The 12,582-nt window shown below is 38.5% G+C and overlaps 1 protein-coding gene across 4 annotated transcripts in view; it reads right to left on the reverse strand.

Moving 5' to 3' along the window:
* RBMS3 (RNA binding motif single stranded interacting protein 3) overlaps nt 1-12,582 on the reverse strand; it is a 678,653-nt gene that overhangs the window by 118,222 nt on the left and 547,849 nt on the right. For all 4 annotated transcript variants that reach the window (XM_087870144.1, XM_087870143.1, XM_045774473.2 and 1 more), the window contains exon 8: nt 3,677-3,723. In XM_087870144.1, the coding sequence (XP_087726270.1) occupies nt 3,677-3,723 (47 nt within the window). The remainder of the gene's footprint in view (nt 1-3,676; nt 3,724-12,582) is intronic.

Genomic DNA, 12,582 nt, shown 5'->3' on the forward strand with positions numbered 1-12,582 from the left:
TGTGTGTGTGTGTGTGTGTGTGTGTGTGTGTGTGTGCCATTCTTGGAAAGTCTGAGTTTTGTTCTGTAGTTGGGAAAGTCTACCTAATACTTTAAACCAGACAGAGAGGGAGATGATTACTATGATTACATCTATCTATCTATCTAACTACCTATATTCAAAAAACAATGTAAAACTGTTTTGGAGGAAAGCTATATTAGAGACAGGTAAAAGGTCAGTACAGGTAGGAAAGGTGACTGAATAAACTCAACCAGTGGCAAGGAGCAAGAGCTGAGGTGAAGATATAGTTCAAAAATAGAGGGAATATGTCTTAATGACCAATTTTATCATTAAGAATGTTGTCAAAGAGAGAACACAGAGAGCTGGAGTTTATGGCCTAAATGGCTTTAGACTGAAATATTAAGAAAAAAAAAAGAAGAAGCAAATTTCATATTTGGTTTTCATTTTAATTTGTTTGGTTTGTATTAGGAAAACATTGATTCAATTAATGATCTCAGTTTGGGATAGACAAAGATATCTAAGAGCAATACCTAATAAGCAGTTAGAAACTCAGGTAATAAAAAAAACCAGCCAGCCAAAGAATAATTACTGTGCCCTGTATGTATTTATGAACTTCAAGTGTCAGCTTGGAAGTCCTCAGGTTCCAAAAGCAAGAGGAATAGATGAGATCAACCAGGAAAAAGACAAAACCCTGAGAAAGATTAGTATAAACAGGCAAAAGAGGAGGAATGAAGAGACCAAGTGAGTAGGAAGAGTACAAAGCAAGGAAGATCAGCAGGGAATGGAGTTGCGGGATCCGAGAGATAAGAAATTTCCAAAAAGGTATAAATGGTAACAACAGCAACTCAAATGAGGCAAGATGTCAGATGGTGTAAGAACTAAAAGGGTGTCCGTTATAATGGATACATTTGGAGATCATGGGGCACATCAGCAAAAGAAATTCCAGTCAAGTTTGAAAACAGACTTCATAATTTAATAGGTTTCATTAGGTAAGAATATTGGAAGACTGTGTACAGACAACTGAAGTTGTTGAGCAGTGAAGAGAAGGCCAGAATAGTGTGTTCACTAGAAGTGATATCATTGGCATGAAGACTGTTTTGCTTCTACCCTCCTGACAGTTGGAAGAGACTTGAGCATTTCTATAGGCTGAAAGGAATATTCAGTGGATAAGAAGGTATTGAAGAGAGGGGCTGGTCAATGGCATACAGTTCTTTATCAGTGAGAGTAGATCAGATAATAAGATCAAGAAAATTGTGGGTATCCTCAGCATCTGAACGAAAATGTGTTTCAAGAGGGAACTATCCATTGCCGTAAATGTTTAAGTAGGCAGTGGAAAAGGATGAAGCATTGTTGCAACTCCTCAAATAGTTCCAAGGATAGAGCATAACATTGTTAATCTAAGGTACAGATAAAGACATGTGATAGAGAGGGTGATTAAAGGTGCACAGACGGATCCGCAGCCATTCTCAATGTGGCGTATGGGCAGTGAGCTGAAATGTGAGGTTAGGGCCTGTAGAAGGGAGAAATGTTCACTGTGTTCCATGCTGTCCTCACAGCCTCTAACATGGCATTAACCCAAAGCTCCCTTTGGTGGCTCAGATTAGGAACTAAAATCTCTTTTTACTTTCTCTTTAGGTTTGTGATAAATCAAGAAGAATACTTGGAAAATTATGTCTTTAGAGAAGACATTCAGATTTTAAATTATGCATTGGAAAGATGACTGCCTAAAGCAATCCATCAGAAGGGATCATTCTCTCACTGCAGTCCAGGCCCAGGTCACTGCTGCATTTCTAATCTTTCACATAGAGGCTTGGGTTAGAAGGAATTTATAATAGATAATATAGATGAATATTAACAGATGAATACATATACACACATACAGTATGTAAAACATTAGCACTTACTGAATCCTGTTAGTGAACATATAGGTATTCGTTCAATTGTTATTTCTATTTTCCATTTATGTATATACATTTCCAGTTGTAACTACACGTGTTTTTACATGTATTTGGCTCTGCTCCCAAGCACCTTAAGTTACAAATATAAAATCCTCGGTACATAGCATGTGTTCAATACATGCTATTCCCTTCCATCATAACACCTATTTTCTGTCACTGTCACTTAGCATATAATGCCTTGTTCCATACCTTTTGAGTTAATTATATATTTCCCCAACTATACAGTGTGATTCTTGAGGACTTTATTCTCCATTTCTTTCCTTCTTGTTACCCACCAAGTTTATAGTGCCTTATTGGAAATAAGAACACACTTACTGGATAAATCCTTAATTTTTGTCCTGGAGAGAAGTTTTAATCAACAAGGGAGAAAGGACTAGACTCCTTCTCTAGGCTACCATCCACGTTTACTCTTTTATGGAAGGGTAGACTATGAGTTCCTTGAAGGCAAAGATCCTGTCTCATATAATGTTTTTTAAATCTGTAGAGCATAGCAAAGTGCTTGGCAGACTCATTGGATGTTTTTTGAACGAATGAATAAATCATTGCCTTAATGAATAACTCTAAGAATAGGAGATATTTAAATATTTCCACTATCCCACAGATTTTCTTTAGAGGCAGCTGAACAAATAGAAAAGAGAGTTTGCATCTTTTTATCCCTCTACATTGATCTTAAATGAGGTCTTCATTCTGATTGATTCTTTAATGAGACTGTAAATAGAAAACTGAAAGCCATGGAGAAATCCAAGATGGAAGGCTGTGAAAATAAAATAACCAACCAACCAAAGAATAATTATTGTCAATTGCAGGACAGTCACAGCAAAGAGAAGGGACTGGAAACTGAGAAAAGAGTTTCAACCAAAGATACTCAGAATCACAGAATTTTTGAGAAGTCAGGTCATGTAGTATAAGTCTTGTTTCTCAAAGGAAGAATCCTAAGCTGTGTGACTTATTCTAAGTAAGAGACTATAAATTTCCAGATGCTTATTAAAACAAAGAGCGATGGGTGTCTGAGTGGTTCAGTTGGTCAAGCGTCTGACTCTTGATTTGGGCTCAGGTCCTGATGTCAGCATTGTGAGATTGAGCCCTACATTGGGCTCTGTGCCGGGCATGGAGCCTGCTTAAGATTCTCTCCCCTGCCTCTCTTTGCTCCTCCACTCCAGAAAAATAAATAAATAAACAAACAAACAAACAAACAAATAAATAAATAAATAAAATAAAGAGAGAAGACACAATCACAAAGTTTCTAACTTGACTCTGTCCAATGCCCTTCCCTGATAGCCAGAAGAAAACAGCAAAAGCATTATTGGTGTTTAAATGAACTGGGAAAACACTAAAATAATTGAAAGCTAAAGTCCAGAATTACCAGCAGGGCAACACTCTTATCCCAGAGACACACAGATACGTCTTCCAGCCTAGCTCTATCTATGCTCCCTCTTTACGTCCTACTCCTTACTTTTTCTAAGGGAAGGAGAAAGGGAGCATGAGGGAGGGAGACATAATGTGGGTAGAGATCATGTGGGAATAGAGGACATGGAAGATGCTGTGAAGTCAGAGTCACACATGGGAAGAAGAAAAGTACAATGGCAGGAAATGTTTGGTTTAAAGTTTCTGTTTAAGGATTTAAAACAAAAGACATTTTTGAACATTTTCCTTCAGCACTGATGCCAGAGATCAAAGATACCTTAGCAATTAAAATAGAGAAAATGTGGTCTACTTACCCATTCTGTATGGCGGCTGTGGGGTCATAGGTCAGAGCCATGCCAGCCTGTATACAGGGAGGAAAGAGGAGAAAACAAATCTTAACACTTTTATTTTGGTGTCCAAAACATTCACTTCACACAAATACTTTTATCTTTGATTTAAGTTTATTTTATCCTATACATTTTTCCACCCTTACTGCCAAGACTAGCATTTTTACTACCCACACATCAGAACCCACCAGTGAGTTAAGAGTTTATATTATATATCCAGACAAACCAAGGAACAATGCAGTTTGGATGATTTCCATTTCTACTTCATAAACCATCCGCTGTCTAATCTGGTATCCTTATAATTTCTCACTATTGTCAAGAGCACCTATTATACGTCTCACAGCTGAAAAAAAAAAAGCAAGAATAAATCCTGTGGTCAGGATAAAAATAAAAACTACTTAAAATGCATTCGACCTTTCAGAAGAAAATGTTGAGAAATATTTATTTTAAAATAGATCGTATGCCTCGGGGTGTGCAGATAATGATTCACAGAGCACTTGTCCCATATATTGCCGGTACCTGTCCTACTAAGAGTGGTAGAAAGGCAGGGTCATTTACACATAATGGAAATTCTAGGCCTTGTAGCTAACAAGTAGGTGGGTTTGTTCTGTTTCTAAGAATAAAATCACCTTTGAAAAACTAAACTTCTGTAACAGGCAGTAGTTTCAGAAAAGAACAATAAACTTCATGACTGTTAATTCACAGCCTACCTCCTCCTTCATACACATCATCCCATTTGATCCTCACAACAACCCTTTGAAGTAGGCAGGAGAAATAGTTTCTCCATTTTATAGATGAAGACACTGAAGATGGAGAGGTCAAGTGACTTGCTCAAGGTCACACATTTGGAGGCGGAATCAGATCCCAGCTCACGTTTTCTGTGGCTCCTTTCCACCACCTATGACACTGACCTAGGGTCTGCATGAGACTTGATCATCAGCAATGCGGGAGAAAGTTCTCTGTGGGCATATGGGCATACCACCTTTTGTTTCCAACAGTGTCGGTCTGGTTACTGCTTGTAAATAGAAACAGAATTTAGAATGAAATTCAAAACTCACTAGGTTGTCATTTTTCTTTCTTTTTTGAAATTCAAAAGTGAATTAGACCAATGTCGATTTCCTGGCCGTGATAGTGCACTATAATTATATTAAGATATAATAATTGGGGAGCGCCTGGGTGGCTCAGTCGTTAAGCGTCTGCCTTCGGCTCAGTGCGTGATCCCAGCGTTATGGGATCAAGCCCTGCGTCAGGCTCCTCTGCTGGGAGCCTACTTCTTCCTCTCCTACTCCCCCTGCTTGTGTTCCCTCTCTCTCTGGCTGTCTCTCTCTCTGTCAAATAAATAAATAAAATCTTTAAAAAATATATATAATAATTGGGAGAAATGGGGTGAAGGGTACACAGGGCCTCCTTGTACATTTCTCTTGCAATTTCCCATGAATCTATAATTATTTCAAAAGAAAAAAAAAGAATTAGCTTTGAGGACTTTTGTAGAAGACAAGAAAAATCATTAAAACTTTATAGAAAAGAAAAAGGAGCTTTTGTGCTTTGAGTTTGAGTGTAGGGGAAGGCAGTTTTCCTGTTGGGCTCATTGAATTCCTCAGATTTCACACATGACTGAAATGGAAATTTTCAGGCTTTCCAAGATAGGGCTTGAAGTCCAGTATGCCCTGCTATATTGAAGCTTAGATTACATGCATTATTTTTCCTGAACAGTTTTAAAATTGTTATTAAGATTGGTATAAAGAGCAAGAGTATAGAGCCATATATGAATGGAATTGGCATACTGGGAGCATACATAAATTGGAAGGGAGTTTGCAAGCAAAGTTGAGATGACTGTCAGAAGGTAATAGAGGTGTACTGAAAACACATTAATGATAACTGCATCTCACTCATGTTAAAGAAATATGCAACTGATAATATGACAAGCTGGGGGATTGGAAAATGAGAAGCAACGGTAGTGGTGCGAAAACACAAAGAGATCCTGGGGTGCCTGGTTGTCCCACTCGGTTAAGGGTCCAACTCTTGGTTTCAGCTCAGGTCATGATCTCAGTGTCATGACACTGAGCTCTGCATGGGGCTTATGCTCAGTGTGGAGTCTGCTTGAGACTCTCTCCCTCTCCCTCTGCCCCTCTCTCTCTCTTTCAAATAAATAAATAAATCTTTAAAATACAGACACATGCATACACTCACACACACACACACACAAAGAGAGTCTAAGTCTAAAATCTTCCCAAGATGAGTCCTCTGTCATGTGACTGATGCAAGGCTGGCTCTAGGCTGAAAACTCCCCAGAATGGAACTGTCCAGGGTACAGCTCATAATCCATGGTTATGGCTGGCTACTGGAGACGGCAGTTGTAAAATTTGTCCATTGGGGATGAGACTTCTGTCTTAGAAATGCTCATCTTCTTTCTCCTAACTTATTCAAGATGTCACAACAGAGGTGGAAGGAAAAAATGGGCTTTATACTCAACAGAGATATTGTTTGTTGGTGAGAGGTTTAGGATGAAATCATACCTTCAGCCTCCTAACCACCACAGATTGTTTAAATCCTAGGGGACTTACAGGAAGCCTTTCCTCGTCAACCTCATGTTTTCTTCTTTTCTTTGCACTTATTTTCCAATAGTGCCCAGAGACATATGCTAGTTAGCCTTTCTCGAATTATCAATTATCTTGAACATTCTCTTCTTATGCCATGTTTATTTGTTCTGACAACTTTAGGTAAGGATTTTTTTCTTTCACATTTTACTTGAATTCCTTCTGGATTATGGTTAACAAATCAGCCCTAGCTAGGAACATAGTAACTATCAATAAACTCTACCTTTTTGTTGAATATGCATGTGATAATCAGAAAGCCTAAGTTGGCTTCTTCCTTCATCTTAAACTTCTATTCCATCTTTCAGAAGATGTAAAGAACTAAATAGATGGCAATATGGTTTTGTGGAAGGAATATATGTTTTGGACCTGGGTTCAAGTCTTAGCTCTGTTCCATTCTAGCAGTGTGACCTTGGGCAAATTGTTTAACCTGTTTGAACCTTGGTTCTTCAACTGCTAAATGATTAAGCAATACCTACCTCATCGGATTGTTGTGAAATTTAAATGAGATTACGTTTATAAAGCGCCCAGCACAGTGCCTGGAGACAAGACACATACATAAATATTATAATACAAAGCAGCATGTGGTAAGTGCCATATGAGTGGTATAGATGAGGTGTAGAGGAGAGAGGCTGGGGATGATCAGGGAAGCCACGTGGGGACATAGAGATGAGTGGAACCTTGAAAGATGATTAGAATTTCCATAGATGGAGATGAGAGATGGAGGCCAGCCCAGACAAAAGGAAGAGCATGGAAAAGACATAGACATAAAAAGGGCAAGGTGAGTGATTCACTTGCAGTAGAATATTGTGGGGCAGGGGCAGTGGGAGTTAAGACTCAAAAGAAAAGGAGGGAGAACCTTGATTGCCTGGCTCCTCTGGGGAAGCCACTGAGCATTTTTTGAGCAGGAAAATTATACAGTCAAAGAGGGATTAGGCAGCAAGAAACAACATGAACCCTCTGGAAAACAGGGTAAATCCAGAGCAATACGCAACTGGAGTAGGCACTTGGGGACACGAAGGTGGAGAGAATCTAAGGTGAGATTATCATTGCGAAAGGGTAGGGGATTAACACAAGATGCACCTACTTCATGATTTTGCCTAGGGAGAGTCCTGCCTCTGAGTACCTTTGGCAAGAGGAGACAAGAGATAGTTTCAGGTCATACGCGTTTGGAGCATTATGGGTAACAAAACAAGGCATGGGTTAAACAAAGGGTTGTTTGAACTTAACCCACTGGCTGAATATTGTAGCACAATAACTAATACTTGGCTGCACCTGGTTTTCATTCCATGTGTAACAGATTGTTGAGTTATAATTCTAATATAGTCTTAATGCAGATTTTGCATTCAATTTCCTTTTGTTTCTTTCTGCAAAGGTAAAAAAGAAAATCAATTTTGCTGCCCTGTCTAGCCACCTTTATACTAAATGAGAACCGTGAAATCATCATTATGTAATTACCAAATTTTATGGCATGTTTACAAACTCCAGAGTCACACAAAAAGTAAAATAACTTGGAACAAAACAAAAATGTCACACCACATATGTAGGAAAGTGATGTTTAATCCTGTCTCTCTCTTTCAAAGGAGCTTATTAGATTCACAAATATTTTCCATTTTTCAAGTTTACATTATTTGAGTATTGGAAGCATTTGCAATTTACTTAAAACAAAAGGGGGCATTTTTGCCATTTTCCAGCAGCAGCTGAGTTTTTGCTTAGTTTTTCAGCTATAATAGGGTATTTCTAGTCCTCCCAGACAGAATCTATACTATAAGAGCTAAATATTTTAGAAGAAATTTTAAAACACAATTTACTGGAGTAATTAAGGTATCTATTTTCGATAGATACAGGATTTTCACTGAGACACATCTGTTTGTCTTAGGACCTAGATATTTGATATTCATAATATTAAATGATTAATAGGTTAAATGAAGAGGTAGTGATCATGAAAACACTGCTTAAAATGTGCTAGGTGGGGGGTAGGCATTTACACTTCAGAAAGATCTTCTGGGGGCGCCTGGGTGGCAAAGCGGTTAAGCGTCTGCCTTCGGCTCAGGGCGTGATCCCGTCGTTATGGGATCAAGCCCCACATCAGGCTCCTCCGCTGGGAGCCTGCTTCTTCCTCTCCCACTCCCCCTGTTTGTGTTCCCTCTCCCGCTGGCTGTCTCTATCTCTGTCAAATAAATAAAATCTTTAAAAAAAAAAAAAAGAAAGATCTTCTGGACTGAAATGCTTGGTCTTATTGGAGGAGCGAGCATCACTGACTATAAAAAGCCAAAGAGAAGATAGGCTGATAGAATTGATTTATCATTTTTGAAACTGTTTTTATACTGTCATGTAAACGGGGACCATAGAGTTTGAGGCAATAAACTTTACACAGACAGATCTACACTGTAATTCCTGGGAAATTGAGACATATCGATGTTTTAGTGTAACATTTCTCGTTTTTCTAAATTCTGCCCTGACGGATGATGCATCATAATTCTATGAGTAAAAATGAATAATCAGAAGAATTTCCAATTTTATACAGTCATTTAAGGCAACACTTTAGCACATACAGAACAAATATTATATATTTCAGGAAATATTATGTACTGAATTAGTACAAGATGAGCTCAGGAAACTAAAGACGAAAAGGATAATGTAATTTTCTGGATATTATCTTGAAAGAGTTTATTTCTTGCAGCCAATTTTAACAATATTTATAACTGTTAGCAGGTTATAGTTAAAAACTCCATAAATAAAATAAGATGACTTTAGAGGTGATATGGGTAAGAGGGCTGGAAAATTATAATGTTTTATAAATGTTTATGTCCTGCTACTGTAGCGAAACCTCACTTAACTTTGTTTATATTTATTTCCCAGTATTTCTCTTTAGAAAACATGTCCTTTAGTGAAGAAATCCTGATACAAAATTATGTGTAGGATATGGGTCAAAAAATACAAATTGTGAAAAGTTAAAAAAAATCTCTAAAAATAGAATAAGAAAATAATTTCAACAATGTTAAATGTCAAAATATTAGCACATTATAACTATACATTATTTTTTGCTTTCATATATTTTTCCAAACTTTCTTAAGTTGTGTGTAATTAGAATTACTTTTATAACAGGGTAAATCCCTTTAATTTAAAGCAGTACCTTATATCTTCAAGGAATTGTTTTTAATTTTTAAATTCAGGAGGAAAAACAAAAAGCATATCATTTGTAAAAGTACTATAGAAGAGAGGCCTGATTCAGGAGTAAGCTTGAAAATGTCAGGAAGCATTTAGCTTCTCTAGGTCAGTAGAGTACAGAAGATCTGGGATGGAACGGGAATTGCTACAGCCAGAAGGATCAACGTGAGAATGGGCAGGAGGTTAAGAATAAATCCTGCAAATTCGGGGTTAATGATACACGGATTCTAGTGATGGAAGCTAGGAAGAATTCATAAGTCCAAACGGCCATACTGGCTGAAAAACTCAGGATTTCATAGGTGATAGCAGAAGTGTGAATAACCAAGATATTCAGAGGAACAAATAGAAATTGCCAGAAAACCACAAAATGTTCAAAACCAAGTAAGGTGTTTTGGCCTAAGAAAGGATTTTAAATCTCTTTCTTGAAAAAAAAAAAAAAGGACTAATTCTAGGAAACAATATGCTCAGGGCAAATTTGCAGGCAGGGTATTGTAGCACTTGCTGAAAGGGGATGTGAGAAAATGTGGCTAGTGGTAGGGTTTTGCCAGCAATGGCTCTGCCATGGTCAGGTGATTAGTGAATGGTGTGTTTCCCCAGGCAGAGGCAGTCAACCATATAAGTACGTGTCTGCTCTCACCTGCACAAGGGCTACGTGCAGCTGGGCTATGGGCAGCCAGTCCCTCTTCTAAAGAGAAGATGAGGGACAAATGAGACTGCGATGAGGGACAAATGAGACTGCAGATGAGGACATTGCCAAAGTCTACCAAAGAGAGATTAGACTGCCTGGTCCTGGGATAAAACAGAAATGACCTGTTAATTATTCTGTAAAATATGCCCCCAAACTGTGCAATGGCTCATACCACACGACCTAATTTTCCTAACTTCTAAATCTAAGGAAGACATTTATTTCAAATCATATTTGATTAGTTTGCATCATTTGACCAGTGATTTTCTTCTTTTTTCAACATTCCTTTCCCTTGGATTCTGTGAGCCTAGTTTTCTTCTGACCTCAGAGAGCAATTTCTCCTTTGATATCACTTGCCCGCCCCCCAACCCCAGCCTTTGAGATGCCTGCTGGTGCTCAGAGCCCGGGTTTGCCTTCCTCTTCTCTCCTTCTGTACTGTGATGACAGTCACTTTCTGATCCCAACTATTACTTACATTTCAGTGATTCCTGAATCTTGGTCTCAAACTCAATTCCACACTCCATTGCGAAGTTAAATTAGTAAATTGAATGTATGGTCAGTGTCTTTTTTCAAGTTATCATTTCTGGTTTGTGTGTTTACGAATATCCCTTGGCATCCATTCCAACCCATCAGCCACACCATCGTGCGGTGAGGATGGCTCTTGTGATAAAGAAAATATCCCAGTCCTTGCCAGGTGAGTAGAAATGGGGGAGGGGTTGGGATTGCTAAGAGACCTTCCCAATGAAGCAGGGAAGCCAGTATATCTGAACCAAATCATGAGCCTAGGAGAAATTAGAGGCAGCCAGAGAACCTGGAGGCCCCTCTTATCCAAGTTACCGACTTAGAGTGCAGAGAAGAGCGTGAAAGGTCATCTTGACATCTTCAGGGGTGTGTCAGAAATCAGGCAAATGAAATGCAGGGGATTTATCACTTTAAAAAAATAGCAAAGAGGCAGCGAATAGAGAAAATTCACCTCTCTATGTTTGGGGAAAGAACATCAAGGGGAATCATGCTGTTGTTTATACACTATGTCATCATAGTATTTGTCCTTCTTGGCTTTTACTAAAGCATTCTAGTCAGGCAGAGAATTTCTCCCTTATATAGCAATAAAGAAGGACAAGACAAAAAAGATGCAGACGAAATTAAGGCTGGATGGCTGAGAAAGCCAATGGCTGCACAAAGAAATCATCTTCAAAAGGGAAACAGAAGGAAAGGTGTGATGCAGCTGGCTAAAATTTTCAAAGCTCCAGTCTGAGTTTCTCATTAAAACCAAAGTTAAATTAAGCCTTGATGGATAATCATAAAAGAGACAAGAAAACATTACCATATTTTATGTAGGCACTTCTGTTTTTATCTCAGTCTGAATGACTGAACTTCATAGACTCCAAGACATAGTGTGTGTGTGTGTGTGTGTGTGTGTGTGTGTGTGTGTGTGTGTGTTTCACATTTTACTGTCTGTGACATTGGGGCTTGCATGATAATTAATGGCATTAGAGTTTGGAAACTTTCTCCTCTTTTTAGTGATATTTAGAATAATATTTCATCTTTCATGGATGGTGTCATAGAGTCAATGATGTAATGTATATACTGTTAAACCCCACCGTAACACAGTAAGTAAGGTGAAAATATAAAATGCTGAGGTTGCTACCAGGGTGAGCCTGTGCAGCTGGATAGGTGGGAGTTCCAGGTATCTGACTAATTGATTCATAGTCTCCCAGGTCCCAGCTACAGTTTGATGCTATGTGGAGGTTGTGAGCTGTGGTTTAAATATTGACGGGGACAATTCTAAGTCTCGTGGAAGGGTGGGATTGCCAGGACAGTGCCAACAACTCCAGAAATCTCCCAGTTGGTTGGTACCCCACTTAATTGCCATGGAGACTGGGCCAAGGGACTCGGAGAACATGGGGATCAACTATCAGCCTTTCTCCTTATAATTCTTGATATAATCTTCCCGTCCTTCAGCACCTCCTAAACCTCATACCCCAGCCTCCTCCCCAAGAACATAAGTATGTTTTCCCATCCTCTTTTTTGAGAGTGGAGACTAGGCAGATGACTGGAGCTCATCATCAGACACATCATATCCAAAATTACACTATTACAGGAATTTACAAGATTTGCTTTTTATCTTTAGTGATCATAGGTTAGAAAATATGGACCCAGCAGCTTTAAGAAAATAAAAATACTTAACTGAGTGAGAAAGTTTCCATTTTAAACTACTGAGCATTCAAGTTCTTATGCCAATGGGAAGATCTTTTTGAGATTACAAGTGTCATTCAGCTTGAGCCTGCTCTCTAAATTGCCAGTAAAACACATGAAATAAATAAGAGTACATTTGGTGGGCTGGCTAACAAATTCAATTGCAACTGTTGTAATGCATCATAACAGCTCTTTTAAAGACCACGTATGTAAAGACTCTTCTTTGG

The sequence above is a fragment of the Ursus americanus genome, chromosome 20 (assembly GCF_024610735.1).
Source record: "Ursus americanus isolate L20-20 chromosome 20, mUrsAme1.1.p, whole genome shotgun sequence".
NCBI classification, from domain to species: domain Eukaryota; kingdom Metazoa; phylum Chordata; class Mammalia; order Carnivora; family Ursidae; genus Ursus; species Ursus americanus.